This window comes from Molothrus aeneus, chromosome 20 (genome assembly GCF_037042795.1).
Source record: "Molothrus aeneus isolate 106 chromosome 20, BPBGC_Maene_1.0, whole genome shotgun sequence".
NCBI classification, from domain to species: domain Eukaryota; kingdom Metazoa; phylum Chordata; class Aves; order Passeriformes; family Icteridae; genus Molothrus; species Molothrus aeneus.
Genome location: NC_089665.1, coordinates 9980313 through 10003335, shown reverse-complemented (window position 1 = coordinate 10003335; position 23023 = coordinate 9980313). Strand labels below are relative to the sequence as shown.

At 50.0% G+C, this 23023-nt stretch overlaps 2 protein-coding genes across 3 annotated transcripts in view; one reads left to right on the top strand and one right to left on the bottom strand.

Moving 5' to 3' along the window:
- Window positions 1-16343, top strand: part of ACACA (acetyl-CoA carboxylase alpha) — a 103680-nt gene extending 87337 nt beyond the window's left edge. For both annotated transcript variants that reach the window (XM_066563406.1, XM_066563404.1), the window contains 6 exons: window positions 2057-2234; window positions 2867-2979; window positions 9536-9690; window positions 10273-10443; window positions 13171-13307; window positions 13485-16343. In XM_066563406.1, coding sequence (XP_066419503.1) covers window positions 2057-2234; window positions 2867-2979; window positions 9536-9690; window positions 10273-10443; window positions 13171-13307; window positions 13485-13611 — 881 coding nt within the window. In that variant the 3' untranslated portion in view covers window positions 13612-16343. The remainder of the gene's footprint in view (window positions 1-2056; window positions 2235-2866; window positions 2980-9535; window positions 9691-10272; window positions 10444-13170; window positions 13308-13484) is intronic.
- AATF (apoptosis antagonizing transcription factor) overlaps window positions 16253-23023 on the bottom strand; it is a 40841-nt gene continuing 34070 nt past the window's right edge. Inside the window, exon 12 of the mRNA XM_066563407.1 lies at window positions 16253-18551. Coding sequence (XP_066419504.1) covers window positions 18488-18551 — 64 coding nt within the window. The 3' untranslated portion in view covers window positions 16253-18487. The remainder of the gene's footprint in view (window positions 18552-23023) is intronic.

The window sequence follows — 23023 nt, the reverse complement described above, 5'->3', positions numbered from 1 at the left end:
TGAGTCTTTTTCTTTGCTCAGGACAAAGGGAAAGGTTGGAGTTTTGTTTGGTTCTCACTCCTCACTGTCTCTGCTGGGATTTATGTTTATTCCCAATTAGAGGGAATAAATTGTTCTTCCTTTTGTCAGCCTTTGATACCTCTTAAATAAGATGAAATTCCCTTTCTTGGGTGTTTGGGCAATGACCTTGGAAATGAAATGGAGAGATCCTATCAGTGCCTGTGGTACTAATACATATTTTAATATATTTTTTGTGTATAAAATTTGTATATAAAATTTTTATATTCATATATATATGAATATAAAAAATTGTTATATATTAAAATATATATTATTTATAAAAAACATAAACATAGAAGAGTGTTTCCTAAAGAGTTAATTGCTTAATTATGTTCATGTTAATACTTAACACTAAAATGAGGGTTAAATGACAAAGGCACCTTGGCTGTGGTCTCTCCCTTCCCCAGAAATGAGGCTTTCCTCGAGGGATAGGAGGATTTTAGATGAATAAAAGTGTCTCAGTGTTCCCAGACTGTTCCTGTTGCAGCAGGTGTGAGGTACATAAATGCAGATCCTTTATTTTCTCTACACTGGTATTTTAATGGCCAGAAAAAATGAGGCAAACTGGGAGGGTGCAAGCAGAAAACCCAAATGATGGAGGGGGTTGGAAGAGGGATGAGGGATGGATACCTGCAGTGTTTGAGGACAAACCCCACTGAAAATGCTGCTGCTGTTTGTGGTGAGCCAGAAGGAGAGCAGACATTGTGTAGGTGGTACCAGAGGTGTTGACATGAAATTAATGGGGAGGGAGGGGAAGTTTGGCTGAGTTCTGAGGGAAATCTCATCTGTTTGGCTGTGGAAATGTCCCTAAAGAAGCAGATTTATTGTTTGGGGTTTCTTAACGGGAGCTTTCAAAAGCACTGTGGAAGAAACAGTCCTGTGTGAACAAAGAGGTGGGCTAGATGAGCCTAATAACTATTTTTCATTTCTTGTATTTTGATTTAATACTTGTAGATATAATTATATGTAACAAAATATATATATTCAAGAGTGCCCATTTCCATTACAAACTGTATCCATTAGAAACTATATCATCTCATAGAAATTTTTCTGCCTTCCCTTTTTCTCTTTTATTTAAATCACCTTTGGGGCTGATATTTTCAATGTACTGTCTTTACACAGTGGAGTTGTTCTTATTAATTTTGAGCAAAGTGCCTTAAACAAATTTTAATGGAGGGAGAGTGGAGTGCTGTTCCCCATCCCTCTCCACACACATTTTTATGAAGATCTGGAAAAGCTCTGCTGCCCTTAGGTGCATTTCATTCGCATTACATGAGTTGTGGGAGAGGTCTGGGGTAGTGAGTCTGAAATTGGGCAGGGCAGACGTACCCAGGCTGATTTCCCAAACTGTGGGAATGTTCATGGGCTGGGAAGGCAGGGATGGATCATCCCCAGGACACCTGGTGTGGAGCAGTGATGAGCTGTGACGCCAGGCTGTGTGTCCCTGTCCCAGCCACCCTGACCATCTCTGTGTCCATCCCATCCCTCCTGACCATCTCTATGTCCATCCCATCCACCCTGACCATCTCTGTGTCCATCCCATCCACCCTGACCATCTCTATGTCCATCCCATCCATCCTGACCATCTCTGTGTCCATCCCAGCCACCCTGACCATCTCTGTGTCCATCCCAGCCACCCTGACCATCTCTGTGTCCATCCCAGCCACCCTGACCATCTCTGTGTCCATCCCAGCCACCCTGACCATCTCTGTGTCCATCCCCATCCATCCTGACCATCTCTGTGTCCATCCCATCCATCCTGACCATCTCTGTGTCCATCCCATCCCTCCTGACCATCTCTGTGTCCATCCCAGCCACCCTGACCATCTCTGTGTCCATCCCATCCCTCCTGACCATCTCTGTGTCCATCCCAGCCACCCTGACCATCTCTGTGTCCATCCCATCCATCCTGACCATCTCTGTGTCCATCCCAGCCATTCCTGACCATCTGTGTGTCCTGTCCATCCATCCTGACCATCTGTGTGTCCCTCCCCAGACATGTATGACCAGGTGCTGAAGTTTGGTGCCTACATCGTGGACGGCCTGCGCGAGTACCGGCAGCCCGTGCTGGTTTACATCCCGCCGCAGGGCGAGCTGCGCGGCGGCTCCTGGGTGGTCATCGACCCCACCATCAACCCCAGGCACATGGAGATGTACGCTGACAGGGACAGCAGGTACTGACCCTCTGCCTGGACACGCTGCTGGGGCTGCCTGGCTGCTCCTCATGGCCTGGGGATGGGTGGTTTCCATGGGGTTGGACGTGTGGGGCCTCGTCTGCGTTTTCGCTGTGGAGAAAGTGGAGATAAAAATTCCTCCAGTCTCCCAGATGGAGGAGGAATTGAAAATATGACTCTGTGTTTCTAGAAGGCTGATCTATTATTTTATGGTATTATATTAAAGAATGTTATACTAAACTATACAGATATTACAGATATTTACAGAAGGCTTAACAAGATACTACTGAAAAAGCTGGGACTCTCTCCAGAGTCCTGACACAGCTGGACTGTGATTGGTCATTAAATAAAACCAATTCACATGGTGGATAAACAGTCTCTAAACTACATTCCAAAGTAGCAATACACAGGAGAAGCAAATGAGATAATATTGTTTTCATTTTTCTCTGAGGCTTCTCCATTCCCAGGAGAGGAAATCCTAGCAAAGGGATTTTTCAGAAAATGTGACAGTAACAATCCTCCCGTTGTTCTGTCTCCCTCCCCACGCTTTCCAGCAGGTGTTGAACCATTCAGTGTAGTGTCTGATGACACAGAGTCAGGTGCAAGAAATGCTGTTCTTTTTTCTCCTGCAGAGGAGGGATCCTGGAGCCCGAGGGCACGGTGGAGATCCGGTTCCGCAGGAAGGACCTGGTGAAGACCATGCGCAGGGTGGACCCCGTGTACATCCACCTGGCCGAGCGCCTGGGTACGTGGCACAGCCCCTGGGCACCCCTCAGGGGGCATCTCATCAGTGCTTTTCATTCTTATTTACTGACGTTTTTATCTGTGTGGCTTGGGAAGAAAACCAGCGAGACCACGGCATGTGTGTGTGACCGTGCTCACAGGGGTCCCAGGGTGAGGGAAGAGATGAGGATCTGACTCCGTGTTTCACAAGGCTGATTTATTATTTTATGATAAATATTACATTAAAACTATACTAAAAGAATAGAAGAAAGGATTTCCTCAGAAGGCTGGCTAAAAATAGAATAGGAAAGAATGATAACAAAGGTTTGTGGCTCAGACTCTGTCAGAGCCAGCTGGGCTGTGATTGGCCATTAATCAGAAACAACCAACATGGGCCAATCACAGATGCACCTGTTGCATTCCACAGCAGCAGATAATCATTGTTTACATTGTGTTCCTGAAGCCTCTCAGCTTCTCAGGAGGACAAATCCTAAAGAAAGAATTTTGCATTAAAAATGTCTGTGACAGGTGTGTACCTGTGAGATGACGCTCATGCATGCTCAGCATACCCAGGGTGTGGAATATTGTGGGGTTTTGAGCTGATTTCTCTTTTTTATTATATTTTATTGACTGGATCTCACAACAGACCCTCACTGCAGATGCCTGGGTCTAATTTCCAGCTCAGCAATTGCTCAGCTCACTAAAGGTCTGTGGGCCAAGCCTTCAGCAGGTGTCATTTCACATAAGGAAGGGTTTGATCAGACATTTTGGGCTGCTGGACTGTCACTGAGTGTCTGGGGTAGTTTGCAGCAATGACATCTGTGTGCTCTTCAGTTCCAAGGGAATGAGGAATGTTGTCCATGTCTCTGTGAGCAGGGGGCTGTGCAGAGCTCAGTGCTGCCATGGCCAGGGTTGTGTTATTACCGCTCCGAGTGATCCCCGCGCCTGCTGTACACTCAACATCCCAAAATACAGAGTGTTCAGCAAAATGCACTTAATATCAGATATGTTCTCTCTCAGGGGAATAGGCTTTTTAAATAGTCCTTTACTGGCTCTTACTATAAGACTATAATCTTACAGAGCCTCCTTTTACCTCCAAAATTGACTACATTTCAGTGGAGGGAGAAGCGTGCCATGTGGGTATGGCTTGAATTTATAAAGCCTTTTGGGATCCTTCAGGAGGAAAAGTGTTCTGCAAATGACTGATAAATCCTGGCTATTGCTGCAGTTATGTTTTATTATTTGGCTTTTTTTTTTTTTTAATTTATGGCAGGGCAACAATTTATATACAAAACAGCCCTCCTGATATGCCTCGGGAAGAGAATGGTAACGGGTGAAGGGTGAGGGGTGCCCTGGGATGGTGGAAGGTGTCCAATGAAATGATCTTTAAAGTCCTTTTCAACTCAAACCATTCTGTTATTCCGTGACTTAAATCCCAGGTTAAAAGTCTGCAGCAAGGAGGTTATTTTCAGAAAACCTCACTTTTGGCCTCTGTCAGACTTGACAGTGTTCCTTTAGGAGCAGAGGGACAGTGACCACCCCAAACCGTGGGGACCCAGCTCAGAGTCCCAGAAAAGCCTCTCTGGAGGTGTTCAGTGGAGTTCCTCAGGCAGGCAGGGCCCTCATCCCCCTCTCCCACGGGTGGTGTCAGACAGGGAGCAGGAATCTCCAGGAAGGAGAAATCAGAGGTGTCCTTAGGGAGGGGAATGTGCTGAGCACTCAGCTGGGCCCTGCGGGTGAATGGCCCTGCAGGGCAGCCCTGCTGCTGCTGGCAGTGTTCACCCTCACCTGCCCACAGCCCTGGCAGTGCCAGCAGCACAGCAAGCCCTGCTCCAGCAGAGCCCATGGCCTGGGGACGGATCCATCCCCTGGAGAATGCTCTGGACAAAGGCTGGAGTGTGGCAATCCTGCGGGGAGGGGGAGCAGAGCATCACCTTCACTCTCACCTCTGTGCTGCAGGGCACCTGCAGGCCACCCCTGAATCCTGTGGGACACGGAAAAAACCCACAGGGGCAAAGATGGGGTAGAGTTTCCTGCCAACAGCCTCACAAACCCAGCTCCATGTGAGGAGCCAGGAGCCTGCTCGGGGCTTTTTCCCCCCTCTTCCTCTACAGGGTAATTACTCCCAGCAAACTCCATACACTTTAATTAAAATGACTGCAACACAAGAGCAAGTCACTTACAACTGTACATAGGGAGAGCTCTAAAAGCTTCAGTCACTGATAAGCATCTCCCTGAGATGGATGTAATTGCTGCCAGCACTGGCTGATCATCACTGTTGTTTTGCCACTAATTCAATACCAGAGCAGCAAAGCCAGGATTGCAGGACACACTGAATTGCATAATTTTTCCCCCTTTTTTTTTTTTTTTTCTTTTTTTTATTTTATTTTTTTGCTGGTTTTCTTTCTGGCCAATTTAAAATTTGTCAAAGTCGGTCTTCTTCTGGATCACTGCCCTTTGATATTTCGCGCACTCCATTTGCCACAAACAAGCCGCAGGGCCGCAGTTCATGCTGACTCCAGCAGAAGCAGAGAAAGCTCCATTTATCTTACACTGCCTGCTGAATTCTTACTCATTAGCTGGGGGTTCACTGCCTCTCTTTAACCCCTGAGTGGCTGTCATCCCTGCCCAGAGCTCTGGGGAGCAGCACCAGGGAGCTGCTCTCCCGCCAGCCCACGCCGGGGCTGGACGTGGTGGATGGGGAGATATTGAATCATTTGACATAAACCTGTTCATTATCAATTCTGCAGCAGCGTTGCTGCAATGTTGATTAGCCCCCGTGGTTTATTAAAGTGTCACTCAGAGCTGGGCTGCTCCAGCAAGGGGCAGGGGGAGAGAGGGTGGCCCTGCCCCTGGCCCAGGGCAGGTCCCCACGTGGGGAGGGACATCCCCACAGGTGGGCAGGGATCACCCAGGAATGTGGGCACGGGCAGCCTGCAAGCCTTGGGCCACAGCTCAAAATACAGAGACTCAAATTTTATTGATTTATTACAATTAGACTAAAACACGTGGTGAAAATAAGCCTCATCGTACAGATTCTGTGCCTCTTGTCAGAGGTGCAGGGAAATGGGTGCAAAGATGGGGTGGGATGTGGGTGAAAGGAATGGCAGAATGGCTCCAGTTACAGCAAGGCTGGCTATTGCATTTCCATGTTTCTGGTAGGAAAAAGGCAGCCTCCAGTCATCACCTGATGCACGCTGTGATAGTGGGAATGTCCTCCTTGCTGGTCCTGTGAGGTGTTCCTGTGTGCTGAATGCGCCTCTGGTTTTATTTATTTCATTTATTTCATTTCCTAGGGCAGTCAGTCTGCGCTGCTGGGGCTTGGTTCACACGTTACTTGGCTAAAGAGCATCCAAAATTGCCTTTAAATTTCCAAATAATGAGTGAACACTCAAGTATTCATCACTCAGCTCCACTTCAGCACAGCAGCTCCTCTCTGGAAATGAACATTTTGGGGTGCAGGACCAGAACTGACCCTCACTGCCAGTTTTTCAGGAAAACCTGGGAGGAGCACTGCTCTTCTGATTCCACCTCTCACGGGGTGCTGGATAAACACAGGTTGTAACTTGGTTTTGTGGGTGATGCTGTTTCAGAAGCTGCTTCCCCGTGCAGGTGCTGCTGCATTTAAATTGGTGTTAATTCACAATCACAGGGCTCCCAGAGCAAGTCCTGCTTTCTCTCAGCTCCTCCTTGGCACTGGGATATCCTCCCAGAGGGGCTGGGGGTTGGAATTTTTTGGAATTATGTCCCTGCCACACTTCAGCTGCTGGGAAATGAGACCTGAGGAGCAAAGAGAGGGAAGGGGCAGGGTGGGAATCACGGGGATTCTGTGCAAGGATATTTGCAGCCTGTGCCACGAGCTGGTGTGACCTTCACTGGCTGTTCATGCTGCACCTTTCTGACATAAATCCTGCTGAATATTTAGTGAAGCAATTACAGCCTGTCTCATTTAAAGAAACAAGAGACAATCCAAAAATGCCTGTCTCTCCAGGGACGTGAGTGGCTCCCTGTGACCTTCCCTCTCCCCTCTGGAGCAGCTCCCTCCAGCTGGGCTGGGGGAGTTTCTGGGCAGCCTGGACACCTTTGGCATTTCTGCTGCCTTTGCTGATTTCCTGGAATCCCAGGATGGTTGGGATTGGAAGGAACCCTAAAGCTCATCAGGGACACCTTCCCCTGTCCCAGGCGGCTCCCAGCCCTGCCCAGCCTGGCCTTGGGCACTGCCAGGGACCCAGGGGAAGCCAGAGCCTCCCACCCTCCCGGGAGAGAATGAATTTATGTCTGGCCACTGTTTCGCTCAGGGCAGGAGCAGAGGAGGTGAGGTTCAGGTGTGAGGCTGTTGCTGCAGTGGAGTGAGGTGGGACCCAAAGCTGCTGCTTCCCCAGGGCATCTTTCCAACCCGGTTAAGGCAGTTCTGCTGCTGATTCAAAGAGAAGAGAGGAAGGCTTGTAGAGCCAGGGGGTGCTGGGTGCTGCCTGCCCTGGGGGGCTCTGGGGTGTTGGGAGCAGAGCCGAGAGGTTTCCCAGCCCCTTCCCATCCCAGCGCTCTGCGGAGCCACGGTGACACGGAGGCTGCAGAGGAAAAGGTGACATTTCCCGGCCCTGCCCTGTGCTCCCTGCCAGGCCAGGAGGGTCACTCGTGTTCCTGGTGCTGCCCCACCCGTGTGCCAGCTCTCTCCTCATGGAATGGGGCTGTCTGGGAGCGCTGCTCCTTTTGTTTCCCTATTGATTAGCAGCCAATCCATACCTGGAGGTCTATAATGCTCCTATGATTTAAACTTTAACAGTTTCATTAACTGTCAAGTACCTCTAGAGCAAAGGAATCCCATATTTTAACTCCCCTCTCCTTGCCAGGATAAGATTTGTGGAAGGAGAATTCTTTTTTTCCCTTTTATTTATTTATTTATTATTTTTTTTTACCTTAAGAAATAAATAAATAAAGCCCAGGCTTTCTGAAAAACCCTGAGGCCTCGAGATCTGACTAGGAAAGAAAGAAAACCATTCCAAGATATTTAATTGTACAGGGGGCTTACGGGATTGATCGAGAGCTTAGCTTTTTACAATGGTGCAGTGAATAAGAAATGCTCCTGACAAACGATCGATGATGGGATAATCACTCTTTATCCCCCCTCCTCATTGTTACCTTCTTTCTTCCAGGAGAACAGGGTTCAGAAGTCAAAAATCTTTATAGACGCTGCTTTTAAATTAAGCAGAAAATAGACATTGACATATTTGTTAATCTCACCTAAATCATTACTGGGCCTGCCTGGGTGGACTCGGTGGCAGGGGCTGGAATTCACCAACAGGGCTGCCCTGAGTGCTTGTGTTGCCATTGAAACCAGGGAGCCTGGGAGTTCAGCCTGGATAAATATAGATAATTTTTTATTCTGAAGGTTAGAAGGGGAGCTTCTCTTAATTAAAACCTTCTTACTCGCATCTGAAGGGTTAGGTAACATTTATATTGGTAGGCACAGGGAAAACATTCCTTCCCTGGGAAGGATCTCTGTCTGGAGGGCTTGTGCCTTGGAAAAATACACATATGGGGTGTGTGAGCAGGCACTGGAATAATAACACATATGGGGTGTGTGAGCAGGCACTGGAATAATAACATCTATGGGGTGTGTGAGCAGGCCCTGGAATAATAACACATATGGGGTGTGTGAGCAGGCACTGGAATAATAACACACATGGGGTGTGTGAGCAGGCCCTGGGGTGCTCAGGCCACTGGGGAGCTCCTCCCTTTGGTCCAGCAGCCTTGGATTATTGTGCCTGTGGGAATGAGGTGTGGAAGGAGCAGCAGCATCCCGGGATGGAGCCCCCAGGATGCTGTCTCAGCTCCCAGCTGTGGTTTAGAGGCTTCCTGAGCACAGGTTAATATTTGCTCTTCATGCTCAGGAGCCTCTGCTGGAATCTCCCTGCATGGATTTGTCTGATCCCCCTCTGTGAGCCTGTTTGGGCAGTGAATTCGAGCCTTGGATCGTGCACTGGGTGAAGCTGGTCCCTCCTGGGGTTTCTGTAAAGCTTCTGCCCACTGGTTTAAGCTGGGTTTGTTGGCTTGGGGGTGCTCTGGCTTCCTGCTGGAATTGCAGAGCCCCTGGAGTGGGCTAAAGGAGAGCTTGCAGTGGTGAAGGTGGAGTGCCATGGTCTGTGTTTCTTGCTAAATGAACAGCAGTGTTGGGACATTATTCTCTTTTAGGAGTAAGTCCTGTAAATGTCACTTAATTGATGGCTTAGATGGTTGGCATTTAAATGGAACAGAGTTTCCATGGTGAAAACACCCTCAGAGCCCTTGCCAGAGTCTCTGTGGCACAAAATCTGGGCTGGAGCAGAGATTTGCTGGGCACTGCTGGGAGCTGATGCTCCAAGGCTTGTCCTTTGGCTTTTCCAAGTGCTGGACTGCCTGGAACTGCACCCCTGAGCTTCCCCAGGGTCTGATCTGTGTGTGGTTTTGGGTACCCTGAGCACCCCCAGGGTCTGATCTGTGTGTGGTTTTGGGTACCCTGAGCACCCCCAGGGTCTGATCTGTGTGTGGTTTGAGCACCCCAAGCTCCCCCAGGTTCTGATCTCTGTGTGTGGTTTCAGGCACCCCCGAGCTGAGCCCGGCTGACAGGAAGGAGCTGGAGGCCAAGCTGAAGGAGAGGGAGGAGTTCCTGGTGCCCATCTACCAGCAGGTGGCCATGCAGTTCGCTGACCTGCACGACACCCCCGGCAGGATGCAGGAGAAAGGGGCCATAACTGTGAGTGTCCCACAGCTTCCTGGGGACAGGGCTGGAGCCAGACCCTCCATCACCATGGACAGCTCCTGGTGTCCCACAGCTTCCCTGGGGATGGGGCTGGAGCAGACCCTCCATCACCATGGACAGCTCCTGGTGTCCCACAGCTTCCCTGGGGACAGGGCTGGAGCAGACCCTCCATCACCCAGTGGAGCTCCTGGTGTCCCACAGCTTCCCTGGGGATGGGGCTGGAGCAGACCCTCCATGGCCCTGTGCAGCTCCTGGTGTCCCACAGCTTCCTGGGGATGGGGCTGGAGCAGACCCTCCATCACCATGGACAGCTCCTGGTGTCCCACAGCTTCCCTGGGGATGGGGCTGGAGCAGACCCTCCATCACCCAGTGGAGCTCCTGGTGTCCCACAGTTTCCTGGGGACAGGGCTGGAGCCAGACCCTCCATGGCCCTGTGCAGCTCCTGGTGGGATCCCTGGGGGATCTCCCTCTCGTGCCAGGGGACAGAAGGGGTCCCAGCCCGGGTTTAATTTGGGAATGAGCCGTGTCTGTGTCTGTTCCTGCCGTCCCTCACCGCTGTCCCCGTGCCCCGGGCAGGATGTCCTGGACTGGAAAACCTCCCGGACGTTTTTCTACTGGCGGCTGCGGCGGCTGCTGCTGGAGGAGGCCGTGAAGAGCAAAATCCACGAGGCCAACCCCGAGCTGACGGACGGGCAGATCCAGGCCATGCTGCGCCGCTGGTTCGTCGAGGTGGAGGGCACGGTCAAGGTCAGTGTGGGCTGGTGGCACCAGGGACAGCAGGGACCAGGGCCATTCCTGCCAGGGTGCTGCTCAACCTGCAGGCTCTGAAGGAACAGCAGGGAGCTGCTCTGGGCTTGGTTTGGTCACAAGCCTCCAATCTCAGTTTATTGTATTATTTTATTTTATTTTATTTTATTCTTTTTTATTTTATTATTTATTTTATTTTATTTTATTCTTTTTAATTTTATTATTTATTTTATTTTATTTTATTTTACTTTATTTTATTTTATTTTATTCTTTTTTATTTTATTTTTTATTTTATTTTATTTTATTTCAGTTTATTTTATTCTATTTTATTCTATTTTATTTTATTCTATTTTATTCTATTTTATTTTATGTTATTCTATTTTATTCTTTTTTATTCTATTTTATTCTTTTTATTTTATTTATTTTATTCTATTCTATTTTAGTCTACTTTATTCGATTCTTTTTTATTCTATTGTATTCTGTTTTGTTTTTCTATTTTTTCTATTGTATTCTATTTTGTTTTTCTATTTTTTCTCTTTTATTCTATTTTTCTATTTTTTTCTCTTTTATTCTATTCTGTTTTATTTAATTTTATTTATATTGCTTAATTTTATGTATTTATTTAATTTTCCTTTATTATATTACATTATTTAATTTTATTTATTTTCTTTATTTGTTTCATTTTATTTTACTTTGTGTTACTTTATTTTAATTTGTTACTTTACTTATTTTACTTTATTTTTTTTTAATTTTATTTATTTTACTTTCTTTTTAAAAATTCTGTTTTATTTCAGTGTTTTATTTTTTAATTCTATTTTTTTTTTGGTTCTGTTTTTGAAGTCCCCAGCACCCAGGGGTTCCAGGGAAGGGGGGAATGTTCTCTGGAGGGCAGCAGCCTTTCCAAGGTAGAGCCTGAGCTCTCCAAAAGCAGGCAGCTCGTTAGCTAATACATTACACCAATCAAGGAGAGTTATCTTAAGCCACAATTAATCTGCTCCCTGGCATATGTTGATAGGGAAGCATCATGCTGTTTCTTAATTAAAAGCAAACGGATTAAAAATGATTAATAAGAGTATTAAATATTCTCCTAAACGAAAAGCTTTGGGATTCTTGGGTAAATGGAGCTTTCCTCAGGTCTGGGGCTGTGCTGCAGCTTCCCGGGCTGGGCTTTCCCCCCTTCCCTGGAACCTGCCTTTGTATGCAGGGGCTGTTTGCTGCCTGGCAGGGGCACAGGCAGGGAGCAAAACTCCGAGTTTCAAATCATCATAAGGAGAAAAACAATGAAATAAGCAAAATCTTGAAGTGACATCACCGGGCTGAGACAATCAGAGGCATCGTGTGAAAGGAAATAAAATCATCCTGGGGTTTCTGAAGTGTGTCAGGGGCTGGGATGGGCTCTGACACCAAAATTCCTCCCTGGGAGGGTGGGCAGGCCCTGGCACAGGGTGCCCAGAGCAGCTGGGGCTGCCCCTGGATCCCTGGCAGTGCCCAAGGCCAGGCTGGACAGGGCTGGGAGCAGCCTGGGATAGGGGAAGGTGTCCCCTCTGCACAGCTCCTGACAGGAGGGGACAGCCAGGGAACAGGGACAGAGGAGAGGGAACAGCCTCAGGCTGGGCCAGGGGAGATCCAGGGCTGGAAACTGGGAAGGAAATTTCCTTGGGAAGGAAAATCCTCCATGGAAAAGGAAAATCCTCCATGGAAAAGGAAATTCCTCCTTGGGAAGGGAAATTCCTCCTTGGGAAGGAAATTCCTGCATGGAAATTCCTCCCTGGGAAGGGCTGCCCAGCCCTGGCCCAGCTGCCCAGGGCAGTGCTGAGTGCCCATCCCTGGAGGGATTTAAAATCCCTGTGGATGTGGCACTTGGGGACACGGTCAGTGGTGGCCTTGGCAGTGTGGGGAGTGGTTGGACTCGGTGACCTCAGCGGTTTCTCCAGCCCCAAGGACTCTGGGACTCCTGGCTCTGTGTCCCAGAGGTCTGGCTCGGGAGGTGCCACCACGGTGTCAGCACCCCCAGCTCATTGTCATTCTGCCTTTGACTTGGTTAGTGATAACAGAGAAGGATAGTGCACCTTTAAATGAGGAGCTTTGTGTTTAATTACCCAAATAAAATGACATAAATATGAATGAGTGCTAATGGCAGTACTTGCTTTTCCGGAAACCATTAACAAAACGATTCTTAAATGATTTGTAAAGAAAATGAGAGGAGAGGAGAGAAGGCTGTTAGGGGCTCACACTCTCCTGAGTTATTACACAGCCAACTATCTAGCAAATATCAGGTGAAATGATCTTGTGAAAGGCACAAAGGGGGTTGTGGCTGAGGGTCCAGACACTCCAACCTGCTCTGCTGAGCTGGGGCAGGGGTCCCAGCAGTGCTGGGGCCACCAGCATGGGCAGGCTGGAGGCGATGGGGACTCACAGGTTTAGCACTGGGAGAATCCCTGGAGCAGCTGCATGTCAGGTCAGCCATGTTCCACCAGAATTTGGGGAGCTGATAACCAGGGAAACTGGGATTTATCTGGGACAGCTGCAGCTTGTTCCCTGCAGCACTGACCAAGCACCTCCTTGGTCCCCTTCCATCACATTCATGGCAGGATGCAAACGAAATGGATAATGTTTGACCTTGTGCTGATTGTCAGGTGTGTTTGTGGGGGGGCCCAGCCAGATGTGTGGGGTGAATCTGGGCAGTGGGCAGGGCTGGGTGCAGGCTGAGCTGTGGCATTTTGGCAGGCCTACCTGTGGGACAGCAACAAGGACCTGGTGGAGTGGCTGGAGAAGCAGCTGACGGAGGAGGAGGGCGTTCGCTCGGTGGTGGAGGAGAACATCAAATACATCTCCAGGGATTATGTGCTCAAGCAGATCAGGAGGTGAGCAGGGAGGGGGCCTGGCTGGGCTCGGGGCTGGCTCCAGAGCTCCTGCCCTCCCCGTGGGGCACGAGTGTCCTGAGGAAGCTCCCGGCTGCTCCCGGCCCACTCACAGCCCCCTGGAATCCCTGCTGGGAGCTCCGGAGCTGCCTCACTCTCTGCCCTCTCTGCTCTTCACAGCCTGGTCCAGGCCAATCCCGAGGTTGCCATGGATTCCATCGTGCACATGACCCAGCACATCTCCCCCACGCAGCGGGCCGAGGTCGTGCGGATCCTCTCCACAATGGACTCTCCCTCCTCCACGTAAGAGCCCGGGCTGCTCCTGGCCCTGCCCGGGGCAGGAACTGCCCTTTGTCTGCTCGGGGAGGCTCCGGGAGCGCTGCTGCAGGGACAGTTTGATTGTTCCAGACCAGGCTGGCCAGAGGGAGCGTTTCCTTTGGCCAGGGACACGAGGCAAACGTACAAACGCGAGCGGAACGGAGCCGTCCTCCTGTACCTTATTTATTGATCAGAGCGGGGCTGGGCGCTCCGGAACCGCGAGGCCTTGGCGTGGCAGGGCCTGCAGGGACACCCCTGTCCCTCCAGGGACGCCCCTGTCCTTCCAGGGACACCCTGCCCCTGCAGGGACCCCCTGCCCTCCCTCCCCTGCTCCCCGTGCCCGGCAGCAGCAGCTCCGTGCTGACAAGTGCCAATGTCCCCCTGTCCCCTCCCCGCAGCCCCCGGCTCTGTCACCGGTGATTTGTGTGTCACCCTCTGTCAGTGGTGATTTGATTTGTGTGTCCCACGTCTGTCTAGTCTCCTAGATAAAGGAAAACCAGCCTTTAGCTGCTGTGGCCGTGCCCCCAGGAGGCTCCCGGGCTCCCCAGGGCTCTGAAGGGTTTTGGGGGGCAGGAATTTGGGGGCTGAACCCCTGTGGCTTTGCCTTTGTGCCCAATTCCTTTAGAGCAGGCTGTGAATTTTGTGAAAGGTCCTTCTGGGAGGAGGCACAAGAGACCAAAGTGCAGCTGCTCAGCATTTCTGCTCTCCCTCCCCTGGTGTTTTCTGGCGGGTGGGGAGTGCTCATCCCTTCCTGAGGGCAGCAGGAGGCAGCTCCAGGCAGCTGAGGTGAGGCAGGAGAAAGGACAGAGCCAAATCCCCCAGTGGGGCTGGAACTGCAGAAGGAAATCTCAGTCTGAGGATCTGAGGAGAGCTTTTCTCCATCATCCTGCCCTGCCCCAGAGCTGCCTGGGCTGGGGAGGGGCCACTCTTTCCTGGGAATGTGAAAAAATGTTGGGTTTGGTATCTCATGGGAATGGTCAGGAAGAAGCGGGTGGCAGCTGAGTGCAGGAAGGGGTGGCAGCTGCTCAGGTCCCCCCAGGCCAGCCCAGATCCCCAACTTCTTTCTACGTGTTTTTTATGTAACAAAAGCTCAGAGAAGCTGCAGTGCTGGAGGGAAGCAGAGCCCACCCCTCACACACAGCTCCAGCACGGGGCTGGGCTCTCCCGGGCTCACCAGTGATGGTCCTGGAAGAATTTCAGATTTTACAGCCCCTCCTTTAGTCCAGCAGGAAGGGCTGTAGGTCAGAAGTGTGGTACATCAGGAGGGCTGTTTGAGGGAGAATTAATCAATGATGCTGCCAGTGCCTCTCACCTGTCCCTGTTTCCTCCTGAAGTGCAATGCAGCCCTTCTGCCTGTGCTGCCAGTGACTGGAGGTGCCAGCCCGGGGTCGCTGCTCCCCTGCCCGTGGCCAGCAGAGCTCGGCCACCTGCAGGATTTGCTTTTTCTTAATAGTTAAGAACCCTAATTTGATTTAAGAGATTTTTTTTTCCACTAGAGCCCCCTGAACAAGCCCCAAAGATGCTTTTGCTTACGCCAGGGTGGGCTGCAGCAGGACACACAGACAGAGAATGTGTCAGCCAGGCAGGACCGGGACTCGTGGGGTCCTCCCTGTCCCCATGGTGGTGTCACCAGAGTCCCTTTCCCAGGGCATCTGCAGGTGCAGTGGGAGGGGTCCCCGTGCCCACCCTGCCACAGCCCCCCCATTTCAGTGTTACAGCACCGGCTCGGGCCTCGCTTCATCTGGGGGTGAAGCAGCTCCAGAAAAATCTGTTGGGTGGCACCGGGGTCTGGCAGTGCCCCGGGGGCTCTGGGCCTGCTGGGCCCTGTGGCAGCAGCACCTGGGATGTCCCCAGGGGTGTGGGGGGGTCACCGGGTGGGGGGAGCCCCCTGGGTACGAACGGTTCTCGCTGGTGCTGAAGAATTTCACTTACCTCAATTTCTTTTAATAAAAAGAATGAATTACAGAGCTGCTGCTGCTGCCAGTGCAATCTGTCACCCCTGGCCTGGGGGAGCTGAGCTTTGCCTGAAGCCAGGACTGCAGAGAGGGTTGGGTTCTGTGGGGTCCCAGCTCATCCCCCAGCTCTGCCCCATCCCGGGTCCCCCCAGGTGTCCCCAAGCCTGGTGGCGGCCACTCCCCATTCCCATCCTCCATTGTCATCTTCAACATCACAGTCCATGGGACAGACAGGGAAAAAACCCCGAACCCCAGTGACTGCTGCTGAGGTGGGAGAACTTTGGGACCCTCTTCCAGGGCTTTTTTTGTGGGCAGGGATGGCTGGACTGGATGATCTTGGAGACCTTTTCCAGCCTCATTCTGTGCCCTGCTCAGTAGGAAAGGCCCAGCAGGACTTTGGCTAAAGGTCCCTGGGAGCTGATCCACAAACACCCTTTGGAGGTGTCCCCATGAAAGGTGAGATTTAAATGTGCTCACATGAGCCACCACAACCCCAGCAGTTGATTTTTCACATTTCTCAAACCAGAATCACAACAGTTAAAATCTGGGGGGTGGTGAGGGGACAGACCCTACTGAACTCCAGCATCACATTTAAAACTCTTTAGCCTAAAATATCTCCATATTAAAATGCCAAGAAAAGACATACCAAAGCTGTAAGCTCTCCAAAGCCCAAGATCAAAGTGCCATCATCTTTTAATGTAAACCTTTTGTTGCATCAACAGTCTTAAGAGGGATGAGAGACATCAAAATAAAAACTGAGACAAACTGGGGCTTTGTAGCTGTTTTTTGTTTTAGTCTCTTCTCTCAATTTGGGCCATGAAATAGGTCAGCTCCATTACTGATCAGCCTTCCCACAAATATTTAAAACAAATTGAATTGCACACCCAATACCCATCACAATTACGCCAGGCACAATAACTAAATTAGCAATTCAACAAAATAATTGGAAATGCGATTCTCTCCATTCCAGAGCCTCCCCCGGGGCTTTGGCCGATCTATGGGGGGAAAACTCTGCTTTACTAATTCTGCAGCTAATTAGAGACACACTTGTAAATGAAGTTGTTTGTCTGAAAGTTGAAATTCTTCGCTGTGGCGGGGTTGGGGGGAGAGGATTAAACACAACCCTCTGTCCCTCCCTCTGCACAGCCCAGTCCCCAAAACACCTCCGAGTGCTCTGCTAAGGTGCAATGCCCATTTGTGGAGGTACTAATTAGCAGCTGGATCATGAATTAATAAAGAATTAATATTCTGTTGGGGGGGGGTAAAGGGAAGATCTCAGTTGCTGTTAAATTGGCAGCACGAGGGGAAACTTGGTGGAAATCGCCCTGGTCCTTTCTGTGTGCCCAGGGAGCTGTGCCCGTGCTGGACACCATCACCTGGGGCCACTGCAGGTAAAGCAGCTCCAAACAAACCTGTTGGATGTTTTGGGGAGGCGCTGTCCCCCTGCTCCTGCTGTCCCACCACCACACCAGAGCCCCTCGGGGCTGCTCCTGGGGGGCTGCCCTTTGCCAGCAGCACTGCACACCAGGCAGGGCCCCTTTGCCAGCAGCACTGCACACCACCAGGCAGGGCCCCTTTTCCTGCCCTTTTCCTGCAGCACTGCACACCAGGCACTGTGTGAATCCCTTTTCCTGCAGCATCCCCACACCAGGCACTGTGTGAATCCCTTTTCCTGCAGCATCCCCACACCAGGCACTGTGTGAATCCCTTTTCCTGCAGCATCCCCACACCAGGCCCTGTGTGAATCCCTTTTCCTGCCGAGCCAGTGCTGCCCCTGCAGCAAGGTCAGCGCTGCAGCGGGGCCGCCTGTCCCTCTCTGTCCCTCTCTGTCCCTGCCTGTCCCTCTCTGTCCCTCTGTCCCTGCCTGTCCCTCTGTCCCCGTGTCCCCAGCCCAGGTGGAGGCAGGGATGGGATGGCAGAGGCTGCTGGAACGCTGATAAGTGAATTCCAAAGCGCGGCTCGGGCTCTTATCTCCTCCAACAATACCGAGAAGTTATCACATGGAAAGTGCTTCGTGTTACCCTTTAACATCACAGCCAGAAAGGGAAGGGAAAAACCTCCTTCAAAAGGGTTTTAGGGACAAAGAGAGGCTGCAGAGAGCTGGCTCTGCTCCTGGGCTGCCCTGCATGGCTGCAGCCCTGCCAGGGGGCTCAGAGCCCTGGGCACACAGCCCAGGACCCCCGTGCCTTGGATTCTGACCCATGGAGCAAATCACCACCTTTAGATGAAGAATTACAAGTCAGGAGAGGTTAAGTGGAATAATAGTTAGTTTGTCACAGGGTGAAAAAGTAGAATTTTGGGGTTTTTAGAATGGGGGCTCTGGGTCCCAAGATGGAGGAATTTGGGAGTGTTTTGTCCTTGCTGCTTTTTCCTGGCCTCCATCTTCTGGGTGATGGTGGCACTTTTGGATTGGTTTAAGGTAGGAACACACTGTCTAACACAGGTGATAGGTATTGGAAAATTACTGTAAATAATGTTATTGGAAAATTATTGTAAATAAAATACACATAGTTCTTAGTATAAAAGACAACTCCACCCTCAGGGCAGTCAGTGTGCCTCTGTCTGAACTGCTGGACAGACCTCAGCAGGCCAGGGAAAGAATTTTATAGATAACAGAAAAATAAACAACCTTGAAAACCAGAACAGAAGAATTCTGACTCCTTCTTCCACTGCCAGGCTGGGAAAAAGAGACTTTCTAAGGCATCTTGGGGTCATTCTGAGCACAGATTCTGCTCCCGGGCTGCCAGAGGGAGCAGCTGAGGGCAGCAGCAGCAGGAGAACACAGGAGCTCAGTCCCAGCTCCTAATTCAGCTCTGGTTCTGCCCCTTTTGGGACACCAGGAGCTCAATCCAGCCCCTAATTCTGCTCTGCTTCTGCCCCTTTTGGGACACCAGGAGCTCAATCCAGCCCCTAATTCTGCTCTGCTTCTTCTCCCTTTGTGACTTTTCCAAACAGCGACCGGAACAGCTCCGTCCTGGGGAAAAAAGGGGAGAGGGAAAAGTCACTTTCCAAGGTGAAAATGGACCCAAAAAGCTGCCACAAACCCTCCCCTCCTTCAATGGCAAAGGCCTGGTGTAATTAAAAGTGCATTTGAGAATCTTTATTAATAAATACAGGCAGAGGGGGGAAGTGGTGTGAGCCCAGTCCCAGGCAGGGCAGAAATATGGAAATATTCCAGTGTGCCTGGATATTGGATCTCCAGAGAATGAGGGTTTCTATAAGTTTGCCCTCTACAGACAGGCTCTTCAAGTAAGAAAACAAGATTGAATATTTTAATAGGATGTTCAGGCCGTGAGGAGGATTCAATCACACGGCCAACGTGGGGCTGTAATTTAGTTTTCATACATTTTCTTGGACAGTACTTGAAAAACAATGAAAATGACCCAGCAACAAGATTCCAATTAATATCCCATGTGCAGCAATTCTGATAACAGGAGCAAATTTCCCTTAAAACAAAATTAAAAAAGAAAACTGGGCTGGTGTTATTTATCTTTAATTTTAGAAGCAGAGAACGTGAGCTGGGAGAAAGGAGGGGTTCTGGGATGGAGGGAAGAGCTGGATTTTCTCTATCTGCAGCTCCTAAAGCCTCTTGGCTGCACACGTGGAGAGGAGTGTTGGGTACACAATGGGATCTTCCCTTCCAAGCACAGCAATATTTGGGTGCACAAAGGGATTTTCCCTTCCAAGCACAGCAATATTTGGGTGCACAAAGGGATTTTCCCTTCCAAGCACAGCAATATTTGGGTCTGGGCCTCTTGCAGACACCTCCATGGGAGGGTTCCCTGCCACTTCCAAAGGAGGAATTCCATGTTTGGCAGTGATGGCAGAGAAACCTCCCCAGGAGGAAGGGCAGGAATGAAATCTCAGGGCCAGCAGGGCAGGATGGACAGACAGAGTTTTGTCCTGCCCACAGGGAACAGCCTCAAAGCTTCCCCAAAACCACCCTAAGGGATCTGGGGAAATCTGGGGAGTTCCTTGTCCCCTCTCCAGGCTCTCCAGGCCCTGCTCCCTTCCACATTCGTTCCTTTTTCCATCCCCAGGAATGTGAGGGAGCTCCAAACCAATGTGCACGTTTTGGGGAACCCCAGGGAACGACTCCAAGAGAGCAAAGCTTCTGGGTCGGCCTCATGAGCAGCCAAACCCCACAAGTGCAGCTCTGCAGCCTTTTCCAGTGGGGGAGAACCCAGGAGGAGAATTCCTGGGGTTTTTATCCTCGTTTCTGTGGGTTTGATGCTCTCCTGTGGGTGCAGGAGTTCGGGGATGGATGCAGAATCTGCTCCAATCCCACAGATTTTAAATCAACAGCCATTTCTCAAGCGAGCAGGGCCTGGGGAGATCTCAAGGAAGAATTTGTCTTTGCTGGCAGAGCAGTGTTTGCTGGCACTGTCAGGCTGTGGAAACTGCAGGATTTGGGGTCAGGGGGGTTCCCTCACCCTCCCAGGAATGGCAAATGGAACGGGATGGAGCAAAACCCCAGTTTTGGATCCTTCTGGGTAATGGCACAGCAGGGACAGACACCCTGGCAGAGAGACAGGAGAAGGAGGGAAACCAGGCACCCCCAACACAGGGCAAACATCTCACCCTGAAAATCAAATGTTAAATGCCCCAACCCTTTTCCACCCCCTCTCCTCAGCAGCCAGGCTCCCTTTCTTCTCCAGCCTCTCCCCTCAGCAGGATTTAACCATGCAGAGAGTAAAACTCATCAATCCTCCAGGTTTAACCTTGTCTGTGTTTCAATTCACCAGGGTAAGTGCAGATTTTAATACTTTCAGCCCCCTTAAGGCTATGCATAATGAACTTGGATTTTGGTTAAAAAAATATCAAATTTCTCTCCTCCACCCACAGATATGAGACACCAGCCTCGAGGCAGAGGCCTGAGCCAGCCAGAGCTACCTGGGGCTGGGCAAAGGGGACTCCAGCCCAGGGGAGGGAGGCACCAGTGCTGGGGAATAACCTGGGCAGGTGAACAAACACAGCTCCCACCCCCAGCCACAGCAGGCCCATACAGGGGTCTCCCCTGAATTAAAACTGAACTCACCCTTTATTGCAACCCACAAAAGCAAGTAATGAGCACTAACATTTTTATTTCTTTTAAACTGTCATTTAGGCTGCAGAGGGGATAATTACCTATTTCCACTGTAGTAAGGTTTTATCACCCTTAGTGAGGCATTTTCTAATTTAATATTTTTACTGTATTATCATAAAACCTGTTTCTGGAAAAAATGATCAGGAAGCACACAGCCATTTGCCATAAAACATGTGTGTGTAAGTACCTTGGCCTCATTATTTCTGCATCTCTTGCAGAGGCAGGGGATGGCCCTCCCCACCTGGACACTGCTGCTTCCAGGTCAGCAAGATCAGTTAAAAAAATGGAAATAAAAGCAGCTACAGCCAGCCCAGGGGCTGAGAGTGGTTCCTGCCCCTCCAAGCCCCAGGTGTAGCTACCACAGACATTTTATAGGCACAACAGGGAGGAAGGAGTGCCCTGGATGAATATTAATAGCACATTTCATAAATCTCCATGAAGCATCAAAATATAAATCCCAAAAACTCTCAGAAGATCCCCAGGAATCTGCTGTGCCCCCCTGCAGCAGCAGCAAACACTCCAAGGGGACACCAAACATGTGCTGCACATGGGAGGGGAGCAGCCAGTGCTGGGCTGTTCTGTGGAATTTCAGTCATGTTATTGCCTTTTTAAAGATTAAAAAAAAATTATAAATATAAATATGTTTATACTTTATATTATCATTTTATACTTTATATAAATATATTTATATTTTATAAATATATAGATTTAAAATATAAATTATTATAAAATATTTATAAAATATATAAATATATTTATATATTTAATTTAATATATTATGTTAAATATATTTATGTTTATAAAACATATAATTATATTTTATAAATATAATAGTAAATTAAATGTGTTTATGTTTATTAAAATATAAATATATAGTTCTGTAAACCAGTAGAAGAACAATATTAAGGGGGAAAATTCAGTTTCTAGGGAGTGTTTTTTTTATTAAAATAGCAATAGTGCTCCAGTCACTGCTGTGCTCTTCAGTAAAAACACCCTCCAACCAATTTCTCTGCCTTTTCCCAAGTACCTTTTACTTCTTCTCTTCTTCTACCCAAAAAAAAAAAAAAGATAATTTAGAATATGCCACAAGCAGCACTGAAATGAGTGCAACCCCCATTCCTACTGCCATCCTCCACTGGGAACTATGAATTTTTAATTCACAAAAACTGGAAAAGAAGATGGAACAGCAGCACCTGTGGAAAACACAACTCCTGATGGAAACTGAAGCTGGCTGATGGCTGCCTTGGAAAACTCTGAGTGTGTGGGAGGCTGGCTCAGAGCAGGGGCTGCCAACACCAAATCTGGGGTTCAATCCAAGGATGGATCATTCCCTGAAGAGCTGCACCTGCTGATCCCCGTGCTCCCTTCTGTGGAATGTTCTGTCCAGTGGAGTGAAATTCAGATTCAAGTGCCCAGCAAGCAGAGCAGGTACCAGGGAGACAAAACAAATCTGAAGCCTTAAATGTCTCAATGAAAACGAGCATTTCTCTTAAAAACTGAAATGAAAGGAAGAGGAATTCCAGGGGAGCTGGGTGTGCTCGGTGCCCAGTGGGTTTTACCTGCCCCAAATCCCAAGAATTGCTGCTCCCACCAGAAGGCAGAACAGGCTGAAACCATTTATTCACTCCCAGTTTCTACTCAAAGCTGAGCCAGCCCCAGCTCCCAGTCAAACCCCAAAGCTCTGCTGGGCATCCCCACAGCTGCCAGCACACACTCCCTGCTCCAGCATTCCCACTGGGATGGGCTCAAGGGTTTGTGGGGCTGCTGCAGCCCCATGAGGTCACACTCACCCTCTTCCCATAATCCTGGCCATAAATCTTGGCCAGGCAGCCCCCAAGGCCCTCCCAGCTCCCAGAGGGCTCCTGCAGCCTCTCCAGGCAGGGATGGGGCCCTTTGTGCCCTGCAGGTGCTTTTGGCCCCACTAAATTACAGGAGGGGACAAGTGACCTCTGGCCTGTGCCCTGAGAGCAGCCCCAGGCTCCAGAAACATCCCAGAGCTGGTTCTGGCCCTAAGCAAGGGCACAGGGCACATCTGGAGGGGCTGGATGGGCTGAGCAGAGGGGGACAGCAGAGCTGGAGCTCAGGGCAGGGTCCCCAGGCATGGCCAGCCCTGGTTCATCCCTGCCCTCCTGAATTCCAACATCCAGCAGCACCCACTGACCTCCTGCCCAGCCCTGGGCTCAGAGCACACTCACGGGGCACACGGGGAGCCTCTCCCAGCCTGATTTTGGTGCCAGTCCCATTTCCACACTCATGGGGCACAGGGGGAGCCTCTCCCAGCCTGATTTTGGTCTCAGTCCCATTTCCACACTCATGGGGCACAGGGGGAGCCTCTCCCAGCCTGATTTTGGTCTCAGTCC